This window comes from Alnus glutinosa, chromosome 11 (genome assembly GCF_958979055.1).
Source record: "Alnus glutinosa chromosome 11, dhAlnGlut1.1, whole genome shotgun sequence".
In the NCBI taxonomy this organism is placed as follows: Eukaryota; Viridiplantae; Streptophyta; class Magnoliopsida; order Fagales; family Betulaceae; genus Alnus; species Alnus glutinosa.
In genome coordinates, this window is record NC_084896.1 from 1,518,766 (window position 1) to 1,535,278 (window position 16,513).

The 16,513-nt window shown below is 36.0% G+C and overlaps 1 protein-coding gene across 4 annotated transcripts; it reads right to left on the reverse strand.

Annotated features, from left to right (window-relative positions):
* Positions 1-34: 34 nt before the first annotated feature.
* LOC133881710 (uncharacterized) lies at positions 35-8,961 on the reverse strand. Of its 4 annotated transcripts, none has more exons than XM_062320713.1 (15): positions 8,459-8,961; positions 7,652-7,820; positions 7,164-7,582; positions 6,890-7,076; positions 6,393-6,790; positions 5,976-6,302; positions 5,825-5,894; positions 5,392-5,738; positions 4,884-5,289; positions 4,668-4,768; positions 4,485-4,528; positions 3,702-3,897; positions 1,747-1,891; positions 942-1,078; positions 35-471 (listed from the first exon to the last, which is right to left on the reverse strand). In XM_062320713.1, the coding sequence occupies exons 2-15, from the start codon at positions 7,695-7,697 to the stop codon at positions 310-312; spliced, it is 2,985 nt and encodes a 994-aa protein (XP_062176697.1). In that variant the 5' UTR covers positions 7,698-7,820; positions 8,459-8,961; the 3' UTR covers positions 35-309. The 4 variants fall into 4 exon arrangements, with proteins under 4 accessions (XP_062176697.1, XP_062176699.1, XP_062176700.1 ...); XM_062320715.1 differs by having other exon boundaries at positions 7,164-7,579; positions 8,459-8,960; XM_062320716.1 differs by having other exon boundaries at positions 5,825-5,888; positions 8,459-8,960.
* Positions 8,962-16,513: the final 7,552 nt, after the last annotated feature.

Genomic DNA, 16,513 nt, shown 5'->3' on the forward strand with positions numbered 1-16,513 from the left:
TCTGATTGGACATTCTTCCAACTTGTCCAACTAATTCTAGGAGAATTACATGCTTTCATTTCAAAACTGCCAAAAGGTCAACTCAAGAACAATCATCATAACTACATGCACCCAGCACCGACAGGTTTAATTAATCCAATTAGTTACTCTTTCTTCCTATTGCCGAAATGCATAAACTAACAACCTAAACCTACAACTTGCAAACAGATGTTGAAGAGCCATCTAATTATATGCAATGTACACTAATCATCTTGAAGAGCCTCTAAATATACTTCGTTTTGAATAAAACCAATAGATAGTCTTGTATAACTAATAATCACTTTTATATTGACTCCAGTTAAAGACCTCATCATCGCTTGCATCAGCCTTCACTGGACTTTGAGCTCCTCCGGCAAAATCTACATCCTGATCTTTAACTGCTTCCTCATCCTGCTCAGGTTTTGCCACTTCCTCCTGCGCACACATCAATAACTGTCAATATAGTAAATCGGGTTAGCAAGTAGCATCAAGAGATGCATGGCATATAGGGATGGTAATTCGTGTTCATATGTTGAGTTCGGATCATGTCGAAGTATGGGTATAAAACTATATAGGTCAATTTTAACCCGACCCATTTAATTAAATTTGTCAAATCCCTCAATCTTAACCCACTAATTTTGTGTTGGGATCGCGGGTCGTGCAAAAAATTGTTAGCCCTAATGGCAAAACCAAAGAATGATGTCATTTTGCTATAAAAGAAGTAATCATAACTAGTTAACTAAAATGATGAGCATTATCATTTCATGCTTGCATTGCCTAAAGACCAGGCTTCCCAAAGTTTCCTAGAGAAGTATTCATTAATCATATATACACTTCAGAATTTCTATAGTGTGCAGTAGCCCCTGTTCTGTCCCAGAGCCAGTAGCTTAGCAGAAGATAAAAGAAAACACCAAAAAGCTTACCTTGGCTTGAGTTGTCAATTCCACCACCTCCTCCTCCTCCTCGCCTGTTACACCAACTGAGTCCTCTACATTAGAGTGTTCTTCTGCCTGAGAAGCTTCTTGCAGGCGATCAATCACCAATTGGAAATGGGAATGATCTGCAAGAGAAAATTATATAGTCACAGCAAGTTACCAAGCATGCCAACCCATGATAATTAGCTTAATGAAGCTTGAAATAGAAACCATAAAATGCCTCCTATTGATTTCGAAATGGAAATAGTTAAGCTGAATTTTCCCCATTGTTAGAATATTTTCCATGTTAACATGATTTACTTTCCGTCTAGGTCTATCATTGAATCCTTCCCTTACTTGGTCACCTTACCTTGTTTACCACACCCTAATTCCTCTATAAATATCATACAATGTAATATAGTTAAGGTACTTCAATATAGTGAAGATGTAACCTTAAGGGTCTTTATCAGTCTATTTCTTTTTTTTTGATAAGTAATAATAAGCAAAGAGAGAGAAATAGACTGATAAATTTTATATATAGAGAAATAGACTGATAAAATAAAATTTATCAGTCTATTTCTCTCTCTTTGCTTCTGCTCTCTCTCTCTCTTTCACTTTATATATTTCTACACTCATGCTCAGATATATGAGAGATTATGAATTAATAAATTTCAATCATGCCAAGATTACTAAATATATGAGAGATTATGAATCACCTTAGTGAAATTTAATGTGTGTGTGTGTGTGTGTGTGTGTGTGTGTGTGAGAGAGAGAGAGAGAGAGAGAGAGTAAACATTTAAATAAAGGAATTCACCTTTGGCACGACTTGTCAGGGCTTCAGAAAGCCTTACGGGATATTGACGCTCTTCCTTCTTAAATTTCAACTTGACTTGATGACGTGTTCGACTGGGAAAAAGTTGTTGTATCATAGAAAAATCTGTCCCAAACTGCCGAACAGCCTATATCAAATTAAAAGAGGGATTGGTTGAATTGTTATATACAGATAGACAGAAATTTGCCACTTTTGTTTGGAAAAAGTGAAAAAAGAGCAATTAAATTCTTAATTCCAGGTTAAAAAATGCCAGCAGATGATAAAATTAGGTACACCTTACCGTCCCAACCCTTTGACTCTCTTTCACTTTATCTCAAGTTTTAAGCTTTTCAACCTACATTTTTTTTAAAACAAAAGCTTCATCTTCAACAAAAATCGTAGTACAGAAAGTGTTTACACTGCAATACGTGCAGAAAAAATCCATGTGCTACTGCTTCTACTTAGCACAAAAAAGGATTGAAAACTGCCGCATGAAAGTCCAAAAAGACAGATCAAGAGAACCAAAAATCATCTTACCCCATAAGGTCCACTTAAGAGAAGCACTAAAAGAAAAGAAGATGCACTTAAATCACAACAAACCAGGGAACGTTGGTCTTGTTATATGGTGCCATGGAAGTTTCTTGGAACCCTCACAACATCTTAGTGCAACTGCAGTTCTGGGGTTGGCTTCAAACTTCAACTAATGGTGAACACAACTATAGAAAGAAATTCTTATTAGCAACATTTAGAGGGCACGTGATTTTTATAATATAGCCAAAATGATTCAAGGTCTCTTGGTAATCAGGCATGCTCCTCAAAATTGATAATCTATTACTAAACAATTACTTGCTCAAGGGCTTTAGGGACATAATGCAACGTGACTCCTGCTAATGATGGCATAGGTTTGAAACAATACTATTTAGGGTATAAAGGAAAGACCGAGCCTTTAGGCCAAGAAACTAAAGACTAGGAGCCAGCTTACAAGGACTCGTCAAGGTGAAAGATGGCAGCAATTACTTGAGATAGATTAATCATCCCAATCCCAATCCTTCTAAGTTCTTTTTAAAGTCCAAAGTTAACAAAGCCAATTTTATTATAGCGTAGAGAAAAATTCCTCCTATATAATGGTCAATAAAATCCTACTTCTGCAGGAGCAACCAAAGCTGCAGTAGAGGCAACTGTTCGGTGAGCTTCATATAGGCACCACAACACTAATCAAGCTCATTCATGTGATAATACTCAGTTGTCAAGGGTGTTATCTACCAAGATGGAGTAACTTATGACAGTGACTCTCTCTCTCCTGAAATACAGATTACGCATAAGCAATACAGAAGATGCGTAACAATGTGAAAACTTCATAATCCATTCGTAAATTACCAAAATTGCTATCTCCCAACAAACCCACCATGTGACAATGCTGACCCACCAATAAGGAGATGTATACTTGCTTGACAAGTTGTATCCATTTGGTAACTTTTCAAGATTCACGAATACAAATAAATGCTTGACAATGCGCTAAACCATGATGCTGATCCTGTTCATTTGGTAACTTTTCAAGATTCACCATTAACTCAAGAGAACCACTTAGAAGATCTCCAACATCACTAATCCTATAAAAATGCCCTCTGCCATGTCCGACATACCTTCATCTTCCTCCATTTTGGCTTAATCATCATTGCACACCACATATATTCAGAAATTTCACTGAAGTGATAACAATTTGGCCAATTTGTATTAACTTTTGTGAATGCTACTTGTTGCACCTACCCAACTAACATATAAGCCAAAGTTCTGCACTAAATTAACTTCAGTTTTAGCAGTTCCATAAGCTGAAACAGACTATTTATTTCCTATCACAATGATGGCAAACCTAGAACTCAGTCACATCCCATGATCATAAATGATAGATGGTTATTAATGAGAAAACAAGAAATGAATAAGACATTACAGCTTTATACCTCATAGAACAGTTCTGTGTCTTGTTTTGACCATCTTGTACTGGGAGCTTTGTCCATGAAAGACTGGTAATTAATGAGAGTTTCATTTGGTTGAACCTCATAGTTCGGTTGATCATCATCAGAGCCTCTGCCCTGTTCTGAAGCAAAGGTCTCCTCTCTATTATAAGATGATTCCTCGTTAAAGGAATTGTAAGATCTGCACAGCAAAAAAATTGTCCCAGGAAATATAAACTAATCGGGTGCATATAACTCCAGGAGTAGCAAGACCTAAATGCTCACTAACAAGCAAGTCGACCTGCTTTTCATGTTCTTTTGCCATGAGAAATATCATAATAGCAACAGCAGCATTTGTTTAAATGACAGGTTTATTTGAAGTCCTGGATTTCATCAAATACTACATATCAACTTTCACGCCGAACAACATTGTTTGATACAGTCACATGAATACATTAGAAGCTCGCCTAACCCACCAGGGCCCTACCCTCCCATCCCTAAAAGGCAGTTTTACTGTGTGATAGTTGCAACCTTGTGTGGACTTAAACTAAAAGGTTTGTATCCAGTTTTCGATCTCCAAGAACCCAAGAAAGCTTAAGATGGAATATAAATCAAATTGACCTTTAATTAGAGGAACATCACAATCCCACATACACACTCACAAAGAATCAACCAAAAAAAAGAAAAAAGAAATAGAAACTCAAATGCTCTGGAGATGCCCACGAATACAATTTTTTTATCTGATACAGTAAACAGGTAGCCATAAAACCTGTTTAAGAATTCAGGTACCTTAAATTGGTCAAGGGTGTTTTTGATCTTCCTGCCTCTTTGCTCTGCATGAATGGACAGGAGGGAAATGACCAAAGATAATTAGAAATTTCGGATCTATCATAAACAGTAAATATACCAAAGGAAATGCTACAAGTGAAAAAGAAAAACATCATCACAAGAATTAGAGTGCAGAAAATGTACCGCTGATCGCTCCCTATACTCTGCATGCAAAATAAGATCCTTGATAGGCAACCTTTGATGGTCAATTTCATCCCACGGGGTTTCAAGTAAATCCTTGTCAACTACAAAAGAGAAACTAATTCAATACTTCTGTCAATAACCCTACGTTCATGATCCAAATGCCTACATACAAAAGCGTTTTGTCTTGTAATCTTAGGGACCAGAAATTTCATTTACCGCGTCCTCTATTTCGACGAGTTGAATGAGAAAATTTTTTGGGAGGTTCCTTGGTTGAGTCGTCTGCTACTTCATTGGCCCTCTTACGCTTTCGTACAGGCTTTCCATTTTCAGCCTCAGGTTTCTTTGACTTTCTTGGAGCTCTTTTCTTCTGGGATGTACTCTCCACTCTATATCCATCATCATAGTCTTCATCTACATTAGAAGTACTGGGAGGTTCAGCGCAGAAGCCACCATTTTCATTATCCTCATCATTCGCCTCATCAATAAGTTGGCAAGCTACTCGCTTCCTCAGCTGCCTCGACGATTTCCCACCATCGTTCTCTTCAACAGCTGTAGCAGTTTTTTGGCATTTCTGAAGAAGATTTGGTGCAGTAGAAGTTTCTCCTTTTCCACTTTCAGCAGCCTACAATAGAAACATGCAAAGACCAGATTAACATGAGTGAGCAAAATGTTTACTATCTGTCAATCAATAATGCATAGCAAACTGTTATAATTGAATTAGCACCTCTGCAGGAACATTAGGAACATCCTTCCGATGCAGAATATCCCCCAAAAAGTGACCATCTGAGTGAGAATTTTCTGGAAGATTTCTCAATTCTTCATTCATTGGAATTTCAGATGTTGGATCCAAGGCAATAAAATCATCAAACCTCATGGAGTTATCCTGAAAAGGATAGTCAGCTGCAAAGGAAGGAACTGAGCCCTCATCCATGTATCCAGTTTCAGAAGTAGCCAGCTGAGGAGCCTGCAGATGCATAATAGACTCAACTTCTGGGAGAGAGATGCCAGTACTAGGTTTCTCTTTTCTTGTTCTTTTATTGGGCTTGGGTTGAAACTTGCCAGCATGCCGTACTAAAAATAAAAGAGAACAAATAAACAATTTTAAAATGCAACATAGAGCAAGAACAAATAAAGCATGCAGCTGATTTTGTACATACCAGATGCAATATTGGCCTCAGAAATAAAATCTAGGGTTTCGATGCCAGAAAAGACCCCAGCTTCCTGAAACTAATCACAAGTTTGACTAAAACCCAAAAAAACACACACACACACACACTCAGTACTTCTCATAAAGTAACAAATATTTACCTCTGTTTCCGACCTTCCATTGTCAATCTGAATATCACCATCCTTGTTAGAAACAGGAGCTTCCCTACAGCTTACTGTGTCTTGGGTTGTACCAGGATAAGGACAAGTATGAAGCTCTACAGCATCGCATGTCCTGAGTGCTAAAGAGTCAAAAGAACTACAAGCTGGAATACCAAAATTTTCATTGGTATCCTTATTATTGCAAGCAAGAAGAGTAGGCATTTCTAAAGGAGAAAGAGAACCTCCCCCATCATTATTACTATCTCTTGTGGCAGCCTCAGGAAGAACATCACCAAAGGGCTCCAATTCAAAACCCATGGAGTCCACCTAAAGCAAAAAGAGTTACCCAATTGGTGGAACTTAGAAATATATATAAGTAATATGGCAAAACCAGATTTGGGAAATCCAATTCTCTACCTCTGATGAGAATATTCCTATGCTAGAATGCCAAACACTGTTTCTGACAGACGTTGAAACCTCTGCATGAGCATCTTTAGAGCCAGCATCCCCTCCAGTCACAAACTTGGATGAGGCCTCAATGGATTCCAAGCTTCTCCTGTCAGAAAATGAACCTTCATTGTCTTTTGAATGCTGTTGAGTACCCACAATCTCCGAGGTAGCTACAGACATACCATCCCCATTTGTCAATTTATTTTCTGCAACAACTGGCTGAGCATATTGTGCTGTGTCTAAGCCTGTGGAGGTTAGTCTAACAGCCTTTTCCTCTGTAGCATTTGGAGCTGATGGGACTGATGTAGAAGTTTTGTTTCCAGAGCGGGATTTAGTCTTGGGTTGAAACTTGCCACCAGCCTTAGCTGCAGAAGAATTTAAGGCAAACCTCTCAAAATGCTTATTATACAGGAAGAAACTTTTTATATGCAACAAGCTGAATGTGGTGTGTCGGTATAACTTACATTTACTTGCAAGAGGATCAATAATATCATCATATAACGGGTCCAAATCCAATCCCAAGGAATCCAGTCTATCATCTGCAACATCACCAGCATGAACAGATGGTGCTGCATCTGAGCCAGTAGAGTTAAGTGTAGGCTCGGGAAAGATGTCAGCTGAAGGGTCAACATCCAACTCCGTAGAGTCTGCCTAAAACCAATATTTTTATGGTAATAGAGCTTAGAATTCAACTAGCAGCAATGAACAAAATAATTGTAGAGAAACATATATCTTTACCTCAGTCTCCGATTGCCTAAAGCTTAAGTGCCAGTCACCATTGATGTCAGACACTGCAAGCTCTGAAGGTAGAGCATCTATGGAGCCCACATCCTCCCTGGTCGCAACAGCTTCAGAGGGAGGGTTCACTAATATGGATTGTGTGGTATCGGCTAAGTTTGGAAACCCTGAGAACAAATCCTCATTGCCTTTTAGAAATTCCTCCGCTGAGGTAGCTAGAGATGAACAAACTGTATTATTCAATTTATTATCTACAGTATCAGCAGGCTGAATGGTTTGAGTGGCATCCACATCGGTGATGGGTAGTACAGCAGCCTTTTCCTTTGAATCACTAATGATTGTTGAAGGAACTGAGACAGATGTTCCTTTTCTAGGCCGTGGTTTAGCCTTGGGTTGAAATTTACCACCAGCCCGAGCTGCTAAAAAGAGGCCAATATTAAACCAACTCATTGATACACATACTGAGGAGAAATACGACAAGCACTTACTACGGTTGATGGCAGGTTCATCAAGAAGATCATCAAAAGGGTCCATCTGAGAACCCTTTGAGTTTGTCTAACACCAGCAGCAAAGTTTACACATAATAGTCTGAAGCCTTGGGGTGTTCAGAACACTTACCACTGAAACAGTGGTCCTTATGGTGTACCCTCAATAAACCTATGTAGGTGGCAAACAATTAGCATTAAAATTAAGTTCAACAGGCAGTTGCAAAATATCTCAAACTGAACAACATGGGTTTTTTTTTTTCCATCCACTTTGAGGGGAAAAAAGGGCTAGCCTACAAATTCTCGACCGAAATACCAAAGAGATATATTTGAAATATTTTTTGGTTTCTCTTTATTTCTAGACCTTTTGGCATTCAGACTGACGATATTTAACCATGAAGGTTAACATAATCCAACTTTCATGGCAAATCTCCAACTAACGTTAACGGGAAACAAAAAATCTTTATGGAATTCTTCCCAGGAAAATTCTGCTAAAAATAGCACATCACATATTTGTTTAAACATAATTGTAGTGGGCATAATTTTCAAGACAAATTTTTAGATGTTCTGATAGACCAGAAAGCTACATTACATTAACAATTTTCAAAATCACCAACATATCATTGGGTGGTGAAAAGTTGCATTAAAAGTAAAATCGTCAATATTTAAATCCCTTCCTTTGTTTCATAGTTTGATACATTAGTGAAACTAAAATCTTCACTCAACTGAGCCTAGAAAAAACATTTGGCTTAGTTAAAATCGAGTGTCGACATCAAATGAGTACTAACTCCTACATTTTATTTATCTTACCAGGCAGATAATATCCCAAAATGTTACATTTCACTTTGGCGCGAACCCGTTGGGGAGTTTTATCAAACAACTGGTGCGCTTGCTGTTCGGGTTTGAGCTCTGAACTTGGCCTGCGATTCTAGGGTTGGAGAGGGAGAGAGGGGGGAGCGTGCTGAGAACCACTGGCACCGCACCGCCCAGCCCTGATACTGAGGTGATTGAGTTATCGGAGGAGTTCGAGGAACGAACCAAAGAACGAGGGGTTGTGTGCACGAGTTGGGCACCGCAGCTCAAGGTTTTGGCTCACGTCAAGGTAGGCGGATTCTTGACTCACTCCGGGTGGAGCTCGGTGGTGGAGGCTCTTCAGTCTGAGAGACCTCTCATACTGTTGACCTTCTTTGCAGACCAAGGGATTAGCGCTAAGGTTTTGGGGGACAAAAAGATTGGGTATTTGATACCGAGGAACAAGCAGGACGGGCGGTTTACGAGGGACTCCGTGGCCGAGTCGCTAAGGCTGGTGACGGTGGAGGAAGAGGGCAAGTCCTCCAGGTACGGGGAAAAGGCCTAGGAGATTTTGCCCTATTTTCTGTTTAGGGCTGGGCTTGGGCTCCTCTCGAGGATTCAAATCAAAGAATTGGGAAGCTGAAACTGGGCTGAGGTCGGACCAGTGAAAAAAGGATTCAAAGAAGGCATTAATGGGCCTTGACCAAGGCCCAAAAAAAGTGATGCATAAAAATTAATTTTTATAGGATATATATATAAAAGAAGAAATTTAAAATACATTTGATTTTAGACAGTTTGATAGATATTGTCATATTGATACAATTAACTAATTAAGACCCCAACTAACATAAGAAAAATAAAGCTAATTTAGTTTACAAGATCCTTAGAAAAGACGGGAATATAAATTGCAAACATTTAGGATCAACCTAGAACGTTGTAATTTTTAATTATTTTGAGAAAAGTATTACTGATATAGCGTGTTTTAAGTGTAGCGTCAATCACTGTTAAACGCTTAAAAAGTACAAATCTTTGCACTAAACCTAAAAAGAGAACAAACTCGGGGCCATATTGGTTAAAATCTTTATTTTATGTTTTTCATTTGTTTTTCTCAAAATAAATATATTAACAAAAAAATCAAGATACAAAATATCCCTCAAAATACAAAAATAAGTTTTACATTTATATCACATCAGAACACTTTTCAAACTGAAAAAGAAATTAATAATAATCTCAAAACACGTTAACAAACAATAACAACTGTCCATCTTTATGGTTGGTATGTTTTTGCCAGGGATATTTCTTTTTCTTTGAGATTTTAATTTAATTCATTCTTAATTTCCAAAAAGAACTTATGCTTTTAAAATCCAAAATGTTCTTGGACTTACTTCCTCTTATAACCAGGTGCATGGTCTTTAATAAACCAAAAAAACTGGATTCCAACATACCGTAAGGGTATTTTTAATAGTTTTACCAAATTTTATTGGCCAAAATAGTTAAAAATTATTTTTTATTTTTATTTTTATTTTAGCCATCAATTTTTTTAAAGCATCTCAGCTACATCACCATTTTAACTATTCACTATTATTGTTCCATTTAAATAATATTTTTTTAAGTTTCTTTATTATTTTTCTATAATCTTTTTTGAATATTTATATTTTTCTTATGGTCATATTTTTAAAATTTTGTTTTTTTCCTAATTGTCATTTTTATGAATACGAAAATGTACTATCATATTAGAATTTTAAAACATTTCTATTTAGATGTTAAGAAAATATAAGAAAAAACCACCTAACTAACTAAAACGACCCAAGACTCCAAAAGCCGTAAGATTAAAAAATATATTCAAGTTTTTCATCAATTTTCTTATCAAACCATTACTCAGCATTCAGCATTCAGTAATCAGCATTACAAGAAAGATGACCGAAGAGAATGGGCCGTGTGGGAGAGAAACGAGAAAAAAAAAAAAAAAAAAAAAAAATTAAAAGAGAGAGAGAGAGAGAGAGAGAGAGAGAGAGAGAAAACAAATTTAATGATATTGTAAACATTTTGTGAGTCGGTGAATAATGTTCACTCATCAAAGCTTTTTGGTTATAGTAGTGAGGATGCTAGAGTATATTTTTGTGTATTTTTCACCAAATTGCCATACCAAAAGCTATTTTAATTGTATTAGGATCCTCTCTAATTTAAATGAACTAGAGAGTATTCCGTTCTTTATAGTGTAGGAGTTTTTTTTTTTTTTTTTTTAACAAAATGTAAAAAGACAAAAATACTCCTACACTATAAGGAACTGGATACAAATGAACCGGAGATGATCCGTTTCGATTTTAATGAAGTTGTTAGAAATACTTTAATGAGTTGTCTCCATACTATAGATTGTCCCCACTTGTTCCACCTAAAGCCAAAAGTGTTAAAAATCAATTTTCTTTATTTTAGCCTTAAAACTTTTTTAAAGCACATCATTATTAGCTTCATTATTTTAGCTATCCACTATTATTATTCTATTTAAATAATATTCTTTTCAAATTTCTTTATTATTTTTCTATAATTTTTACCATATTTTTAAAATTTTGTTTTTTTTTCATAATTGTCATATTTATGAATACGAAAATGTACTCTCATATAGGGGTGTAAACCCAGATCGGGTTCCCGAGTATTGGGTAAAAACCGAAAACCGGCTCTGGGGTCCCTGGTTTTTGGTTTTCAACATCCGGCCCCGGACCCCAGTACCCCAGTTATTCGGGTCGAGTGGCATTTAAAATTTTAAAAAAAAAAATAAAAAACTTTTTTGGGCTTCAAAAATACAAAATCTGTAGAGAAACAGAGAAAGACGAAGAAGAATGAAGAACTAAGAAGTACAGTTTAGTTTTAGAAAGTTTCATGTACAAAACGTGAATCATTCCATGCTTAATTCTTAGCTATTAACGAACAAGCTGAAGACTTGCAAATATATAGGGAGCATGTTTCACGTCGTCAACCACACGAGAAATTTGGACCTCATCTTTTTCTCCTAATGAAAAATGTGATTCAGGACAAATATATATAGCCATTGACGAGAGAGACCAAGAAGAAACCTCTCTTTCACTCCTTCCCTCCTCCTTCCTGTCAAGAGTGAACGTGAACGTGAACGTGAAGAGTCAAGAGTGAGCGGCTGTGGGCCGAACGAGTGAACGTGAAGAGTGTTAGAGTGAGCGGCGGCACTTAGGATAAAAGACTAAAAGTGTTAGCACTTAGGGCAACAATGTTAAACTAATAAAAAGACGGGTAATTTTTTTTTTTTTTAATAAATTAAGCTACTCGGAGCCGAGTATCCTGATATAACCGAGGTTTTTCAAAATTAATACCCTGCTCCGGCTTCGGATATCCAGTTATCCGGAGTCGGGTACCGGGGTACCAACTGGGTTTTTCGAAGCTGGTTATTGTTCGGATTCGATTTCCTGGCTAGTTATACCCGGTCCGGATTTACACCCCTACTCTCATATTAAAATTTTAGAACATTTCTATTTGGATGCTAAGAAAACATAGAAAAAAGCCTCCTACCTAACTAAAACAACCCAAGACCTCAAAAATCGTAAGATCAAAAAATATATTCAAGTTTTTCATCAATTTTCTCATCAAGCCATTACTTAGCAATTAGCATTACAAAGGAGAGGACCGAAGAGAATTGGCAGAGTGGGAGATAAACGAAAAATAAATAAATAAATAAATAAATAATTAAAAGAAAGAGAAAACGAATTTTATCATATTGTAATCATTTTGTGAGTTAGTGAGTACTGTTCACTCACCAAAACTTGTTGGTTATTGTTAGGAAAATTATCATCCCTCAGGCAAATGGGCCTATACTCGAACCAGGGCCCAGTTGATATTGCTGGCCCAACTTGACCCACTCAATCATTAGGGCCTAACAGAGTCCTATAACATCTTGAAGGCTATATTTGGAACACATGGGATAAATACATTATCCCATGAGGAGTAAGTGTCCCACTTTCCCACTCTCCCACTCAACCTCTATCTCATCCCACTAAGGGTCCCACTCAGCCATGACATGAAGGTGGAACAATGCGGTTGAGAACTATGTGCTTATAAATAGGCTGCTACTCTAGGTACAAAAGATACTTTGAATATGTGTTAAAAATATACTAAACTCTCAACTCTCAATACTCTCCAAAATTGCCCACTGACTTAGGCATCGGAGAGTGGATGTCGGGAGACCCCCCCTCTGACGCATTGTTTGTTCTTCCTTGCAGATTATGAAGAACACGGCGAATCAAAGATCTACACGTCACCGGACTGAAAACTGTTCTAACAGTTATAGTAGTGAGGCTGCTATAGTGTATTTTTGTGTACTTTCACCAAATTGCTTCACCAAAAAGTTATTTTAATGGTATTAGGATCCACTCCGATTCAAATGAACTGGGAAATATCCAATTCCTTATAGTGTAGGGTATTTGGTCTTAAAAAAACAATATGAAAAGGCAAAAATACTCTTAGACTATAAAGAATTGGATACAAATGAACCTAAAATGATAGGTTTCGATTTTAATGAAGCTGTCGGAAATACTCTAATGATCAGTTGTCTCCATGCTATAGATTGTCCCCACTTGTTCCGATCATCAAGTAGAAATAAAATGTCTTCTCACATAAATTGCTCGTGGTCGTTGCAGCCGATCTCCATCGATCCTGCAAAAAATATCTGCTTCGAGTTCCGTATGAACTAAACGACATCGATGATGTCGACGAGACGGTCGGACAGTCCTGGCATCTGCCACGCGCGGGGACGGCTGAACTTTGTATGTTTGCATGCACTCTCGAGTCTCGGGTACGATATTTTTGATCGATGGGGATCGCAAGCAACCCACTAGTACTATGTACGCCCCCCCCCCCCGCCCATTTGCTGCTTTCGCTTTCCAGATCTGCGCCGACGTTCATGCTTTTCTTCTCGACGAAGCAAAAGTTGCAATTGGAAGATCAATGAATTGTACCTGTTTGACAATGATGCTTAGTGCGAGACTACCCCCCCCACCCCTTTTATTACCATCGATCTCATATGCCTAATAAACTCGTGCACAAAATAACTACTTTTTGTGCTTGCTGATCACCGTGGGTTACGTGTGTGTTCACGTGCAATGTTACTGCTATGGCTGCTAAGTGCTAACCTTTGAAAAGATGCAGGATAAAGATAAGAAGAAATTGTATGGACGTACGGCCGGACTGGCAACAGGTCTTTTGCAAAATAGAAAAAATAGTTGTCGGTTTTCGAAAACCGGAGAAAAACTCTGATGCTTGAATCAGAATAGAGAGTGTCGGTTTTTGAAAATCGAGGAAATACTCTGATGCTTGAATTAGAATCGATAGTGGGAGAAAAAAGTCCTCGTACCTAGAAATGTGTGCAAGTGCATTTTGCATTTGATTTGCATTATCGGATGGATAGACTTTTTAGTGAATTGGTTAGTTATTTTAACCTAAAGGTGAAAATGGTTAAGCTATTGGGAATGCTCTTACAACTCATTGTTATTGTTGAGTTATTTTTTATGGGGTAAAGTTCACATACTCCCATTGAACTACTACTCCAATTGACAATGTCCCCTCCAAGCTTTCAATTTTAACAATGTTCCCTCAGGGGCGAAGTCAGCATTTGGAAGTTGGAGAGACAAATTGAAAAAAAAAAATGATGGGACAAAATTAATAAAATAAAATTATGGGTAAAATTTTATTATTTTTTTTAGATTTTTTTTTCAAATAAATTAAAAATTTTATTGTTTAAAAAAATAAATAAACAATTTTTTGTTTTCTTTTTCAAATTATTATTATTATTTTTAATTTATATGAGTATTTTTTGTCTTAATAAAAAAAATTGTAATGTCATTTTTATCTTTTTGTTGGCTTTGAAGAAAATGTTAACAATTTTTTAATAATTTGAAGGAAATAGTGTCACAAATGAAAGTTGGAGAAAAAATTGCCAATTTGATGCTAATCTGAGAGAAAGTGTATAGACTTTTCCAGTTTCTATGTAATTGGTGCTTGAGTGGACTAGGCATTTTTATTGTCCCAACGTGCATGTACTATAATTTTTTTTTACTACAATTCTTTCAAAAATGACATGATGGTCGATGTGATTGCAAAGTGGCACAACATGAGTAAAAACAAAATTAGGAATCAAAATCTAATAAATAAATTTAATTATTTAGTAATTAACGGAATAATTTTTATGAGTGTCACGTAAATTGTCGTACCAATTTATAATAAAAGTTATGGTCTCTAAGAATAGTTCAATCGGTTGGAAATTACATCTCATGAATCGGAGGTCACTAGCTCGAATCTTTCTACCCCTCTTATGTAGACATGTCAAAAAAAAAAAAAAAAATATATATATATATATATATATATATATATATATATATAAGCAACTTATAAGTTTGGGTCAATTGCCAAAAAGAAAAAAAGTCAATTGAATGATGCAGTGTATTTTGCTTTGATTGGCCAAAACTTTCTCTCATATAGTGATAAGAAGATGTTAAACAGAACAAGAGGTCAAGAGGCATTTCTATTTTCTTTTACGAGTCTAATTAATGTTTCCTGGCGTCATGTTGTAAGCTTAGTCAAAATAAAAATAAAATAAAATATTTGAATGAATTAATTAATTTAATTTATGAGTTTGGCCCTTCATGATTTAATACCAGGACAACTTCTATGTGTAAAACTCCGAATTATTAGTATTTTTATTAAAATACTTAAATTTTTTTTAGTATAATTGCTTATTTAACATAATATCAAATCACCCACATTTTAACTAAATATTTCATACATTGAATTTAACTTATTAAAATATTAATTAAATAATCATTTTTTTTTTTTATAACTTACAAATTTCGAAAAAAAATTAATGATTTAATACCACTTCATAGAAAGTACAATTCAAAACCTTAAATAATGCAAATGTCACTGATAATTTCACTAACAATTTTAAAATCAAAATCTCCTGCAATTGAGATCTGATCTACCCGATTTTCCTCGTCGGTTGTAACTAGACAAAAAAATATAAGGAGACCAGTAAGGCGTTTCCTTGCTCGGACAAATACTCTTTGTCCGAACAGAAGGTCTTCTGTCTAAATTTATTGCCCGGACAAGAAGCCCTCTCTCGCATCGAGATGCAATTTCCCTCCGAACCACAATAATAGAAAGTTAGCTAGACATTATAGAACACGTGGCTCTACTTTGGTTTAAAAAAAGGAGTGAAGATTTGGAGGAAGATAGATAGTTCATAGTCCCCCCACTCTCCAGGCTGGTTCGGTATCTACGGACCAAAACAGAGGAAATATATATTGATCTGAAAAGAGAATCTCCAATGTCTACAGGTTCAATGACAAAATACCCTTGGCAATCATGTGAATAATATATAATATCGAAGGTCAGTTTGGGCAATACGATTAGTGGACCCAAACTCCGAGGCACAAAAATTAATTGCCCCACCCTTCGTACACAGGCCCTAACTTTTTCCAAAGTGACAATGACGTCAGAAATCAACAGTAAACGTAAGCAATCTGCAAAATATCCAATTTTGATACAAAGGGTCGGTGAAAGGAATTAGTTACTTTATAACTAATTATTCAAATTTTTTTAAAAAAATTAAATAGTTAATTGCAAGAAATTATTTATTAAATTTACCTAATTAAATAAAAATTGAGCTGATTAATTACTTACGAGACTAACATAAATTCTTTCAAATTCAAATAAATAATTATATTAAATTTCGACCACGTAAAAGATCCATTACAATAGTTGGGGACGTGTAATTTTTCACACCGTACATTCATGACAAAAAGTCTTTTCGGAGTTAATGTTTTGTTTCCCAAGTTGGTACTAATTTTTAGTCCTTCTTTTACTTTTAACGGCTCTAATATATTTTTGATGCTCTAAGAATATACGTCTATTTTAATTTTTTAAATTTCTTTCAAGTTAGTTTGAAGAAAAAAATATTATTTTCTAACCTCTTAAAGAGCTATTTAAGATTTAGTTAGGTTTCATGTTGGTTGGTTTCGAGGCAAAATTAAGATAGATGTACTTAGAATTAAAATT

Excerpts from the sequence above, each read along its gene's own strand:
- LOC133881710 (XM_062320713.1), bottom strand. The coding sequence starts at position 7,697 with ATGGACCCTTTTGATGATCTTCTTGATGAACCTGCCATCAACCGTA. Across the intron at positions 4,529-4,667 it reads AGTATAGGGAGCGATCAGCG|AGCAAAGAGGCAGGAAGATC; the intron begins GTACATTTTCTG and ends CCATTCATGCAG. Across the intron at positions 1,892-3,701 it reads ACACAGAACTGTTCTATGAG|GCTGTTCGGCAGTTTGGGAC; the intron begins GTATAAAGCTGT and ends AATTTGATATAG.